The sequence below is a fragment of the Echiichthys vipera genome (genome assembly GCF_963691815.1).
Source record: "Echiichthys vipera genome assembly, chromosome: 19".
NCBI classification, from domain to species: Eukaryota; Metazoa; Chordata; class Actinopteri; order Perciformes; family Trachinidae; genus Echiichthys; species Echiichthys vipera.
The window spans coordinates 15,989,218-16,003,665 of record NC_139844.1 but is presented as its reverse complement, the minus strand read 5'-3'; the positions used below and the strand labels follow the sequence as shown (position 1 = coordinate 16,003,665).

The following is a 14,448-nucleotide window of genomic DNA, read 5'->3' as shown; positions in this document are numbered from 1 at the left end:
GACTCACTATTTTCAAAGGTATAAAACTGAAACACAATTTGGTTTGAGTATGGGGAGAAAGGTAAATATAATTATGTATCATGCTGATATTTTTTAGAGGAAATAAAGGGAAACAATGAAAAAATGTACACTTCAAATGTATCAAAGTTGAGTTGAACAGGTGAATTTTTCATTTGATTTCCTTTTGTCAGTTGGATCTTGAATACATCTAACAGTTTGGAGCAGCTACATTTGGGCGATTTACTCAAAGTCTACAGTATCTTGCAGTTAAATGCAGCTCAATCAGTTGGATATGCAGTGTTTATGAGAAACAAGCATCATGTGACGTCATAGCTTCTTAGCAGGATTTCAGTCGGAGCGTTTCAACGTTTTATCCTTACTTATAGCCTTCCAGTATTGATCTCACTGTATTGTGTGCTTTTGTTCAAGTAGCACGTAAGCTGTTGCACCAGTCTAATGTGTTTGCCACTGCAAGGTAAGCTGTCCTCAATAATTAGTTTGCATCTGGCTCCATTCATTGCTCCCTTTATTCTTGTTGGTGATGAAAAGTCTGCAGACAGAGAATGCTGCTATCACAGCCATTCTTCACAGCCGTGATAGAAATAACTTGTAACTTCTTTCTGGTAGATGCAGAGCTTAACATTAAGGCTGTTTAGTTCAAATATTAGTTTAATCAGTGCTTCAAATATTGTGTATTTGCTGTGACAGGACAGACAAAGCTTCCAAGCTGTTGTCATGAGTCTCTCTTTTCTGCCAAACACACCAGATTGCTACCGCACGGATTATTGTCCTAGGGAGATCTGCCATGATATCTTATCAATGTGGCCCTTACATTCATGATGCCATCTAACAAAAGTCTGCCTTGCTTAGCTGCTTATAGTCTTGGTCCACCAGCTCTGAAATAGTCTAATAATGTTTATTGTACCACTAATAGATATATACACTGATATATTCAGATATACATAAGTTATTTACAATTATGTCTAATCGCTTGAACGGGCCAAAGAGTGGGTCAAGTTGTGCAGACATCTCAGGAAGAGTGAGCAGTATTTAATAGTATAATTTGAAAAAACATCCTTTTGTTTTATGGGGATGTGTGCAGATCATTTTCAAAAATCTAAATAAAATCCACATCGATTTAAAGATACAAAATGTGGAAAAAGTCCAGGCGAAATGTTGAGTCCTCTCTGAAATCACTGTTTATCACTTCCCTTCCAGTAAAGCTGCTGATCAGTAAACTCCTGAGTGGTTTGCATCCCCTGTAGCTGCGTAATAATCTTTAACCAACATTTTAAGTGTTTGTTTCAGCAGCTAAATTTAAGATCAAGTTTTTTCAAAGTCCTAGCAGGCAGCTGCTGGGCATCTTAACTCAGAGAAGAATGATCACTGCTCCCTACAGCTACTCTCCCAGAGTCAATATCTATCCCATTTGCAAAATTGAAAAAGCAAATTAAAAGACAGAAATGAGAAATGTCTCCACTCGAGTCACTCAAAGTTTGACGTTAAGCAATATTGAATCGAGTTGGCCCACAAGTGTGCAATCCTAATTGCGAAAGAGGGCAATGTTCAATTTTGCCAAGCAGCTCCCCCTTTTCTAATATTCTTCTCTCTGCATAGTAGTAAAGTGAAATATTGCTTTCTGGCAGAAATTATAAAAAGACCTTAGAGAGCCACAAGCATTTTACCATTTATTCATGAAGTTCAAATTAAGGCAGAGATCTGTGGGGAGGGTTGATTGTGAAACAAGTTGGAGAAATCAACTGCATGGGAAGTAGGACGCAGAGACAAGTGGCATGAGTGATGTCAATTTGCATTAACCACAGTCAAGGCCTAAAAATCTGTTCTACACTTGAAATACTGTATATGAAAGAGTTTAACAACAATACTATCAGGACAAATGGTTTTTAACCTTAAAGATAAATTGGGATCGGGACTGTGAGTCAGGCCTTAGTTGGCTTTCTGTTCTGCGTTAAAAGAAAATGCATGTAGTAAGGGGCATACTGTTTCAGGTACCGGTGAAAAGATCAAATACTACTAAGGAAGTCCAGTTTGAGTATTATACTTATGAGTTCAAAGACTCAAGACTCAAACTGCCAAACTGCTGCACACCTCTGTGTAATATCATGAGTATGGCTTTTACAAAAGTTATTTTAGCTTTTGTTGCGATTATTGCCTGTTTAACGGTAAAAACATGGCATTCATGTTGCAAACTTATCAAAGAGGAATGTGCTCTTGTACATAGTATATGATTGGCTGATGCAGTTCTTTGCCAAATTACCTTCTAATCCGACAAAAGGTAGGTTTAACCATAGAAATAGGTTGAGATTTCAAAACACATTTCCATTCAAAAGAACTATGATTGTTGTAGCGGACTAACTAAGTTTAACCACATAAACTTCTGTATAAACTGACGTGCAGCAAGTCGTGGGCTCTCTGAGGTGAGGTTTTGTGACAAACGAGCAGTGGATTAGTGGGAAGCATGGAGAGGTGTTTTTTGTGTGCTATGTTTGTAACCTGCAGCTAGAGAGGAATTGAGGATTGCTGGATTTAAATTCCTTCATATTTCCATGGGGAAGTCATCAAATTCTATTCATTAAATGATAGGCCAAAATGGAGTTATTAAACTAGTGAGTGTGACACACTTTATGGTTCCACTGACTTATGTTGTCACTGTAACTAGTAATAGACCAATTAATCTGGCCAATTAAGTCCATTTTTAGATGATCAGCATCGGCCGATTCCTGCGCCCACCAGGCTGATTAACAAAAGTCTGCAGACACATCCACAGATAGTCTTGTCAGTGTGACTGCTGTAAAGCAAAGTTAGTACTCTCCATTGGGATAATTTGGTCCTTTGACAGGCAGAGGGTTAGCATAACTCCTACTCCTGACCAGTAAAACATTTCTTTGTTATTTGTTATTTGCGATGGTTATGGGACGATAAGCAAGTGTAACTGTGACTTCAATGGGCGACACAAAACTCAAGTTATCGCAGCATCTTAATGCTCATGGTTGTTGTTCTTGTTCACAAATGGGTGAAATTCATTCATTTGTTAACATGCTTTAAATATAAATAAAAAGCTATAGATTACAAAATATATGTAAATTAAAGAAATGGCAAGTGTTCATCCTAAGGTAATGGATTGAAATGAAAAAAAATCAGTATAAATATGTTGCTGTACGTGTGAATGTGTGCCTTCATTAAATGGATAAGTGAAGTGTGTGAGCACATGGAAAAGAGATATGAGATGAGCTGCTAAACAACGTGTACGTTTGTGTGTGTGTGTGTGTGTGTGTGTGTGTGTGTGTATGTTACTTCCTCACCGGTGTGCAGTACTCCACCATGGGGTAGTTGAGCTTATGGCCCTTGGCTGTGCGCCCAGAAAAGAAGCAGCTCTGACACACGTCGTAGTTGAAATGCTTCAGACTGCGATACCTAGAGAGAGAGAGCAGCGAGAGAGAAAAGGAGGTGAAAACTGAGATAAGTTGAGTTGGGAAGTAGTGTGTGTAGATGTCCCTTTCATGTCCTCAAGGTGTGTCTGTGTGTGAGAGTGAGAAATCCTCCACATGCATGCATACGTACAGAAACTCACACCCACATCCAAACCCTTCTCAATGACAGACAGTTGGATTTCCACCAAAACACAACAACTGTCAGGATGTTGTCCTCAGCAGCAACTGTAGCCAGGAGGCCATTTAACAGCTCAATTTGAGACAGGAGCCATTCAGACATAATGACTTAAGTCTTTTATCTTTCTCCCCTCTGCAGCTCTCCCAAGGTTAGCTGACTGATGAGGTATGAGAGACTGCCATATATCAAAGGATGCAACAGCGCAAACGACACCACTAAGTCTTACGCGCCATTACATTCTGACATGTAGCATATTACGTCAAGGAGGGGTTGTCAATTCACCTTCACAGCTTGAGGTGCTGAGATGGCCCTCAATTAATGAGTTTATCCACTAACAACTTTAGTTAACGATGGAACCTTTATTGTCTGGCCTTCTAAGGTGACACCCTCTTATCTGTTAAAAAGTGCTTTTTATTAAGCACCTTTTGTGGAAGATTCCAAATGCTTTACAAAGAAATTATCAATATATGATCAATTCAAGCAGTGATTGAAATAGGAATAATGGAATAACAAAAAAAAACATTAATACCAATAGTAAAACTAGAATTACATTATGCATTGCCGAATTTACATCCAAACTGTTCAGACTCGCGTAATATATGTAGTGAAGACTCGAATTTAATAGAACAGGTATAAAGTGTATCTTTTGGTGAAACATGGATGCTTCACTTACACAGTTTCAAGATTAGTGTCACCAATTCAGTATCCAACCAAATGTCTCCCCTTCTGTTCCTGAGTTATGGCGTTCAATAATGGACGGGAACATTATGATGACACAGTGAAGTTGACCTTTGATCTTTCGGATAAAAAATGGCATCTCTTTGTCATTTTATCCTATTAGACGTTTGTGTGAAATGTTGTCAAAAATGGGGGAGGATTTCTTGAGCTATGGCCAAAATTGCATTTTGTGAGGTCACAGTGACCTTGACCTATGACCTCTGAATTCTAATCAGTTCATCCTTGAGTCCATTTGTGCCAAATTTGAAGAAAAGACTGGGACAGATGGACGGGTGGATGGATGGACAACCCAATGCCTCTGGCCACAGTTATCACTGGTGTGGAGGCATGATGACGTTACAACTGACCTGGTTGATGAGAGGTATGTCCAATGGTTATTGTAACAATAAATGTACTTAAAATTATCATCACAGCTAGTTGGATGGTTCTATTTTGATGTTTATGTTCCACCTCAAAACAAATTTCTTTCTTAAATCATAATCAAGTACCCCATGTTCAGAATCCCTTAGTCATAAGATGCCATAACCACATAAATATTAAAACAAAAGTACATAAATAAAACCGCTTTAAAAAATAAAAGGTCAACATCCAATTTTACATAATTAGCCTGACAAATTATCGTATTAAAAACACCCTGACAGTCTTCTGTCTCACTGCCTTTCTGTAGCAGAAGCCATTATATTTTAATTATTGTTGGCAGGTCCAGCATTGAAAGTAAGTATGCAAATGTACTGATGCTCAGGACAACTTTGCTTGAATGCCCAGGAAATGGTGCGTGTTGTTGAATGTGGCTCGTGGGTTGTTAACTAATTTGTGGCAGTTGAATTGACATCTGTCAAATGTAAACACATCTTCTGACACATTATACTTTAAATTTCTGTTCTTGGATCATCCCATGTACCATGCTAGATTGAAAACTACTACTACTGTACTGTTACTTGCAAGGAGTAAAAATGAAATCTACAAAATGCCTGCCATGCATTTTCCTTCCTCTTTCGCTCTTGCTCTCTGCCTTTCCTTCCCTCTACGCACCGTCTCATCGATCAATGACAGAACTTGGGAGTAGTGTGCTTCATCAAATGTCTGACTGTATTTCTCTTTCTGCTGGCAAAGCAAGTGATATGAAGGGGACAATCCAGCAACATTACTTCAATTGGAATAGTGTTACACATATTTCCAGTCACAGAAAAAGCTTTTCCCAGCACAACTGATAAGTAAAAAAAACTGAATTTTGACTTTAGCTGTTGTTTACCTGTTGTTACTGTATAAGTATAAGATACGATAAGATCAGGAATGAACTGAAACAAAGGCAGCTATGGGTGTGTTTGTTTGCCCAGTATCAGAGGGTGGTCTGTTATGGATTGTTTGCCAGCCAATCGGCTCTTTGTGAACTTTGTGAACGTGTGTATGTGCGTGTTGCTGTCTTTGTGAGTATGTGTGTGTGTGTATGCTTTCTTGCAAACCACCGGATGGTATTTAGTCAGGGGTGTATCAGCTGTTGACATTTAGATAAATGCCTGCCCTCCAGTGCAGATCTGCCCTTTATGCTCAACCAGGAGAGAGAACAACACAGAACACTGCCACATTTGCAGTTTGTGTGTGAGGACTTTTACATGGCGCACACTTGTCTCTTTGGGTGTATGTTTACCTGAAGCCAACTATAGGACACTCCTTGCAGATGTTACATTTGGCCTGATGTTTCGCCGTCTCTGCTGCAGCTACTCTGTGTAGGACAGGAAGCCAAACCATGGACTGAGGCTCCAGACGCATCCAATCGACAAACTGCCTCGGTTCCAGCTCCACCTTGTTGGTCACCTGGGCACAAAAGAGGCACGGCCAAGAGTTAGGAGCATTCAAATAAAAAAGTTCACCAACCATGTGAAGTTTACGGTTTCCATAAAAGTTCAACAAAGCTGAAAAACTCTAAAGGCACTATGTAGCATGACAGAGAAACATGCACAGCATCATTCACATAAATGAATAACAGGCTGTGACTTTGTTGCTTGTTACTGAAAGCCTAATAAATATGTAGACAAATTTAAGATGGCCACAATTCCCTCAGGCGCATTAGGGCCTTGAATTGTGGACTGAGACAAAATAACTTTTATGAGGTCCGTATTCATCATATTTATTGGTTGAAATATCTAACAATAAAAACGTACTGAGTTAAACACCCTCACTGCCCTTGTCCTACACGGCCATAGCTTTGCTGTGAGCTAACAGTTGTGTTGTTATTAAAAACGCCCCAAACACCTACTCTTAACTGCTGCTCTAAACTTTTGGAGGTGTATTTGTTTGTGTAACCTCTGCTTGCACCATGCTACATCTATTGTTGTAAATATTCTCGATGTGAAACCGAACAAGCTAAAAAAAACTTTCCTACCTGTCATGAAGACAAAATAAAAGACAAAAAAAGAATTTTCACAAAATATATTTTAGGAGAATATTTGTTCGACCACAGATTATAATGAGCTTTTTCGGAAAGCCAACACAGGGTGAGAAGCTTTGACACGGCTGTTGTTACCGCTAAGCAAATCAAAGACGACCTTTCCATCATCCCTGACACACAAAAAGAGCAGCAAATGCAGCAAAGAGCTGAATACATTTGGAATACGAGGAGAGAATAATCAAAAAGAATACAGAAAGTAAGTGTATGTATGGGTGTGTGTTCCCTGGTCCCATCCCAAGGCTTATGGTGTGCAAGACTGTACAGTTAAGGTCTCAATCTCCTTAGAATATTCTGCCAAAATAAATTCATGCTCCAAAACAAACTAAAAGGAGTCGCATTGAAACCTGGAATCAGGGATCGGCTTTATTAATCAATATTTGCAGCCAGTTCACAAAAACAAAATTCAACAGTGTGCTTTGCTGTGTGTGATGAGGTTAAATGTGTTCATTGCAACAAATATCAAGATGTCAAACTCCAACTATCAACTATATTTCATAAATTCTGCATTTTTCAACAACATTGAAGTTTGAGTTCAGTTATGTATACATATACAGTATATATATATATATATACTGTATACAGTATATACATATGTTTATATTCCTATAACCAAGGTATCAAAGAAGGCATTGTTGTGTTATTGGTTCTGAAACTCAGGTTTTATATCGCCACTAGAGTCAAAAAATGTTATATATCAACCCTGAAGATCACCTGGGTAAATACATTACAGGTGATCAATCTTTGATTATTTTTAATGCTGTGAATTATATTTCCATTTTGAAAACTTGAAAACCACAACATGTTAATTAAAGTGTTCTCACAGATGGGTTGAAGGGCATACAGTAAAATGGCTTCTGTAGGTTACTGGTTGACAAATGAGAAATCTGCCAATTACACTTTCAACCTGATGACACCTCAAATAATCTTTACAGCCTTCACCCTTCCATTTCACCTTCCCCTGCACAATCAAAGTATCTCTTGGTCTCTCCTTTCCCATATGCTGGTCTCATCTCCCCCCCCACCCCACCCCTCCCGTCCCTCCTCTGTGCCATCTAATGGCAGAATTATAGCACTTACAGATTAATTACTGCAAAGGAGGAATGACTACGAAGGATAGCTAGATAGAGGGATGGATGGATAAACGAAGGAGAGCGACAAAGGATCAGTAAAAGGGGCCATATTTATGGCAGTGCAACTCATTAATCACAGGGCCATTAAAGCAAATGTACTGGGTGACTGCAGTGACACTGGCAGGGCAAACTGACACAGGTGGCACAGGGCTTTGCTTGTGTGCATAAATGTGTGTGAGAGTGAGAGAGAGAGAGAGAGAGAGAGAGAGAGAGAGAGAGAGAGAGAGAGAGAGAGAGAGAGAGAGAGAGAGAGAGAGAGAGTGTCATTGCCTGTCAACTTGGTTTGATGATTGAATGATTAATGAGCAACTGTTCTAAAGCTGGCACATCAATTCATGTTTAAGTCTTTGAGCAATTAGTGCGTGCTCACGCCTGTGTGTGCATGTGTGTATTCATACGTCATCAAGAGAGTGAGTTATAGGCAAGGTGTTTTGAATTATTTGGATAAGAAAACGATAGAGAGAAAGACAGAGAGTGAGAGACAGAGAGAGTGGGAAGGTTTAAAACTGCCTCACTTGCTATTTTGAGAAATGCCGCGCAGGAGATCAATGAAATTTACAGCTTCCTAATTTTAATGTTTGGCTCCAATTTATGACTACCGAAGCAGGAGCCGGGGAGGGAGAAGAAAAATGAAACAGCGATCCTAGGGAATGAAGACATTATTAAATGCCAGTAACGTCCAGAGATAAACCCGAGGAAAGTGGTTAGCTGGCCGCAGTAAAACACCAGAGGACAGCCAGCAGAAGCCTGGAGGCCATTTGGGGCTTCATGGTTGATCAGCAGAGCTTAAATATTGAAGCCCTTTTACAGGATTGAGAGAGGCAGGTGTTAGATGGCTGGGAGATGTGGAGGAGACTGAGAAGCTTAATGACTTCAGCTTTGGGAAGATGCACCGAAACTTAATCTCTTATAGTACTGATTACCTGCCAAAAACTATTATCAGTAATGTTCCTCGAAATGACCACGTTGACCTACCTTTGGTCACTGTAACATAAAGCTAGACAAACCCACGGGTAGATTTAGAAGCCAATAAAGAATCTTAGGTAGAGATGTCCCTGCTCTGTAAGAATGCAAAGGAACAGCCCAACAATAAATCCCATCTTTTTGAAGTTCATTAATCTTCAACTTCTTGAACACTGTACTAGATGGTGTTGATTCATGTCACAAACTGGCTCAGGGAGTGTGTCAAGAAGGAGTCCATGCTAATCCTTTAAATAAAAGTGAAATGTCTGTAAGCTGCAACAGATGGCACCGCAGTCACCATTTTTTTGTGACTACCAACAGACTAAACATGTCTCCAGAATATGTGGATATTTTGTTTTCAAAATAAGAATGAGTATATATTATGGGAAATGGCAATGTTTTGGCTGATTTGAGTTAAGTTCCAGAGCCATAGCCTCCAGCAACTACTGCTTTCATCAGCAATTCATCTGTCATTTCTCGATTAAGCAACTTAAGTCTAAAAATGTTGGTATAAAATGATACAAATAGGGGAAAAAAGTTATGTCAGGGCAAATATACATTTTGTGAGGCTAGAACCAGTACAGTTTTGGCATATTGGTGTTAATGGTTTAATTTAATTTTAATTATGTTGTCCACCTTAATTTAATTCATGATTCTTAATTATCTCTTTTTAATTTTTATATTGCAATTTGCTGCACGTTGTCCGTAACCTGACAACGGAAGAGGCAGAAATACCGGTTGCTGATTGAAAAAAAATCATCTGTCTTTCACCACCTATGTTGATGATTGATCCAGTCCAGACAGGCCAAAGCAACCAATCAACGAAGCATATGACGTACTAACAGAGCGTCGAGGCAAAGTAAACAACATGTCGGTAAAAGATATTTGCCGTTTGTGTAACGTGAATTTACGGAATGTTTTTACAGAGTTGTGACTCCCCGTGCCTGTTATTTATCTGTTATCTGATATTAATTCCATTACGTGCTTGTGCTGCCTGCTTGTGTGTATCTTTGTGTGTACATACATGCTGGAAGCAGCTGCGGACGCTGGGTTCAATGTTGGAGCCTCCAAAAGCGGCCACCTCCCCTAGCTGCTTCGGGACCTGGATGGCTTCATGTAGCAGCAGACCGAGCTGCCTCTGGTCACACGTGTCACCTGCCGATGCCACCTGGCTGAAGAGGACTGAGGGGGGAAGGTGGAGATGGATGAGGAACAAAGAGATAAAAAGACAAAGAGGGAGTGAGAGAAAGAGTCAAAGCATGTGGGTGATAAAAGATCAAATAAAAGATACAGGTATATATATATAAATAGATGTAGAGGGAGAAAGTATGACACAGAGTGGGAGGGAAAGTGTTAGTATATGTGTATGTATGTAGGAGGTGGGAGGGGAGACAAGAAATCAGGAAAAATATGCATTTTTAATAAGTCTGTCTTACTTCTTACATGCCAGGTTTTTTCTGCTCTAAGCTCTCTTTCTCTGCCTCCAACTTTCCGCCACAATCCCCAAGAGATAGGCAGAGCTGTACTGGATGCCTGCCCAGTGACACGCAGGCTCGGCCAGTTAACACGCTATATTTTAGATGAAGTTATGGAGCCTCTCCAGAGCTCATGCAAATACTGAGCAAAGAGAACAGGGAGGGTAATCCAGAGAAAGAGGGGAGGGAGAGGGTGACAGGAAGGGCATGACAGGTCTTTCTGCTCCGCTTGGCTTTGATCTCTGTGTGAGGCCTGGCCCCTATGCCTCGTCCTACACACACCTCTTGTCATCTGACTGATCAACACCCACATCTCTAACTCACTATTTACTGCCACAAGATTACATTTGACATGTGCCACTGTCACAAAAAAGAGTGCAGAATGGCACCATGCCTAGTTAGGTGTATGTGTGGGTTGCAGTGTAGCGCGTGGCACTGACAGCCAATGAGGCTTAAAAAAAGTAAAGGAGAAACAGCGCAATCAAGCGTGCTTGATACCCTTCTCAGGCTAATAGAAACTGCCAGTGGAACGAATAGGCTCAGGGATGCCATGGCAAGAGAAAAGGAGGAGAAAGAGGAAGAGGAGATGGAGGATGAAGAAAAGAAGAGAAGCAATAGTAAGTAAGATAGGATAGAAGACAAAATGGCACAGTTGGATTGATGAACAATGGTGTGAGCAGTGACAGCAGAGGAAGACAGACAGAGAGAGATAAAGCAGCAGAGACAAAGAGCAGGAAGCCAAGATGACAGTCTCCTCCCAGTGCAGCGAGCCTTAATTCAAACTCGCTAATCCTAAAAAATAAATCAGAATAGAAAATTAAATAAAGAACAGGGGAAGTGCGTAGGAGGTCTCTCATGCAATTAGACGACCCGTTCTCCAGCTCCTCTCTATCTCTCTCTTTCTGTGAGTTTGATTAATACTGCTGGGATTACAACCGTGGTGGAAGCATATGGAATGAACTTGCCGCGGACTGGCCTGTACGGTGGATGGGGGGCAGCAGTGCATTTAAGTGCATCTTACCTACTTGTTGGCACTTACATTTGTATTTCTCCTCCAAGTGTCCCTTGGAGAGAGAGAGCAGACCGATCTTCATAGATAGGACACGGATCTTCCCACTGCGACCACTGCAGGGAACAGACCCCCCCCCCACACACGCACACACACACACACACACACACACACACACACACACACACACACACACACACACACACACACACACACACACACACACACACACACACACACACACACACACACACACACACACACACACACACACACACACACACACACACACACACACACACACACACACACACGTAATTAGTATGCACAGATGACACACTAATCTAGATGGATTTGAAAATGTAAGAGCATAGTGATGACACACATCAGTCCTGCCACATTCATCCAATCTGACTTAAGACATTTTACACCGTCTATTTCTATACATGTTTAATGTGTAAACAAACTTTATATTATGGCAACCCTGATTGCAGCCATCAGTTGACTGCTATTATTAAAAGGTGAGGAATGGGTTGGCAGTGTGCATGATTTCCAGATTTTGTCATAATCTGTGACAAATTCTGAAAATATTTATGAATCCTTCATAATCCTGTCCTAAATGCAAAACAACAAGGTATACGTACGTGTCGTAAACATTAAGCAGCCAGTTGAGACACATGTCAACGCAGAGCGGCACGTTAACCAAGTCTTTGTGCTCCTGCTCCAGGCCGTCGTAGATGGACGTCAGGCAGTTGATAACATCGGGGACAGACAGCAGCTGATTGTTGTTGGTGAGCTTGTGCTGCTCGAAGGTGTTCTGGGCCACGCTGAGGTCCAGCAGGTCCACTGCAGATGAAAAAGAAAATAAAGGACAGCGTAGAGAGAAACAATGAGGAGACAGAAACAAAGAGGATGGGGAGAAAAGTAAAAGTGAAAAAGAGAGGAGAGTGGAGGAAGGTTAACAAGAACAGAGAGAAGGGACAAAGAAGAAAAAGTGAGGGAGCTAGAACCATTAGTAACCTTTTAGATTTGTTCAATTGGCTTTCGGCTGCGGCTAAGATTTTTCTAAAAATGCCAAATCTGAACAGGACAAGAAGCTGAAAATGGCACAGGCAATTCATAGAGTCACTTAAAAACTGCAGACTTGACTGATATTCTGTCCAAAATAGTTCAAAACAACTAACTGCAAGAGACTGCAGGGAGTGCAGGGAGTACAGACGGATCACTGTGGTGAAATATTATCAGAGGGAAATCTGAACAGAAAAAGACAAACGAGGAATAAATGTCAGACTGAGAGCAGTCTAGTTTCTTCTAATTGGATGTGTTGGCTTTATTTTCAGCGACAAAGACAAAAAGGAATCTATCTATACCAATAACCCAATCATACTTCCATCACCTTCTGTACTGTAGCTACCATCTTGGCTATCATGCTAGTCAGGGCCTTTTGGACAACACTATCAAAAAAAAATAGGCAGCTACACAAACAAACCAAGAAAAACTAAATAATTAAAAAATTGATAAAATACATTTTCAGCAGCTGTTGTGCAGTAGATACTGCCATTCACACACACAAAAGAATATTTTGTCCAACTGAAATATGGTGGTATTTATAGTGATGGAACACCAAGCACTCTCCATCTTAATGAGTCCTTTTGTTCAATACTGTGTTTTATTTTTTTAGAATAAACAAAAAATCTGCCAGTGGGACTAGATTGTGTCATCGGTTTCCAATAAAAAATTGCATCAAGAAATTTCTGGAATAATCGCTGTGCTCTTATACCATGCTACAGTACTCCCTGCTCCTTGCAGTCGAGGGAACGCCACTTCACAAAAATCCTGCCATTCGGAACACCCCTCTGTGTGTTACCCTGGTAACACCTTGGATACAGTGTTGTTACTGTTGCACGACTGAAATGAAACATTTAATACATATCTAAACCAAAACTGATAACACTGACAACATATATGATTGAAATGTATGCAACTTGTAAATAAATGTGATTTAATTAATTTACAAGATGTACAGTGTCAATCAAGCGACACCCAATAAATATTAATTTTGCTCCCTACGGTTTGCAGTCTTACTTAACTTGTGTGAACCCCTTGTGTAGGGAACTCCTAGATGATCGGAGCACACCTACATGTTTGAATAAAGTATGCTCAAAACAGGCAGCATGCATAACGGTTGATTTTTTGAGGGTGCTGTTTCTCATGTAATGCTGTGCAGTGTCTCGCAGCATGCAGTAGATGCTGAATAGAGTATGGGGTTTGGGATACAGCTCAAGTGTTGTTTTTTTCTGTCTTTTATCGAGATACTGACACTCCTTGAAGTGATGAGACAAAATTAATTAAATGGATTGGTAGTTGGTAAATGTGCTTATTCCCCTATTCACACGCTTGTACAGAGGTGGATAAAAAGATCAATACCACTCTCGTCTTCTGACTGTTAAATATGAGACTGGACGCAGCAGTCAATTAGCGTAGCTTAGCACAAAGACTGTAAAGTGGGGGAAATGGCAAGCCTGGCTCTGTCCAGAAGTAATAAAATGTGCCCACAGGTTACTCCTGTCATTAACATGCTTCATTTGTTTATGTTGGCATGACAACAAATAAGTGTATTTCCCCCAATGCTTAAACATTGCTTTAAGATGATAGTTTTTTCTGACTCAAAACATGGGTGGAATTAGTACATTGTATGCATTTTGGACAATGTGTTTTCACATTACTTTACAAAGTTACTAAGGGCAAGATCAGATCCTGATGGAACTTAATTAGTGCTTTATTCAAGGTCCACTGAAAAGGCAAACCAGTTAACCCCAGCTCTGTTGAAGACATGTAGACTGGGCTACTGTGGGCGGTGAAACAAATACACAGGGTATTCTCTGCTACAGGTGTTTAATGACCGTTATTACAGTGTGGGTGTAGAACATTACTAAAAAAATGTTGCACACATTTCTCAACTTATCTACATGTAACCCTGTTAAGTATCCTTAAATAATTTATGGTTTACATGAGTTCATATTTGGTTAAAACTTTTAATAAAAGTCGATCAAA

The 14,448-nt window shown here is 40.2% G+C and overlaps 1 protein-coding gene across 2 annotated transcripts in view; it reads right to left on the bottom strand.

Moving 5' to 3' along the window:
• Positions 1–14,448, bottom strand: part of utrn (utrophin) — a 177,381-nt gene that overhangs the window by 28,957 nt on the left and 133,976 nt on the right. For both annotated transcript variants that reach the window (XM_083933790.1, XM_083933791.1), the window contains exons 65-69: positions 12,039–12,240; positions 11,425–11,510; positions 9,935–10,092; positions 6,017–6,183; positions 3,324–3,435 (exon numbers count right to left, since the gene is read on the bottom strand). In XM_083933790.1, the coding sequence (XP_083789916.1) occupies positions 3,324–3,435; positions 6,017–6,183; positions 9,935–10,092; positions 11,425–11,510; positions 12,039–12,240 (725 nt within the window). The remainder of the gene's footprint in view (positions 1–3,323; positions 3,436–6,016; positions 6,184–9,934; positions 10,093–11,424; positions 11,511–12,038; positions 12,241–14,448) is intronic.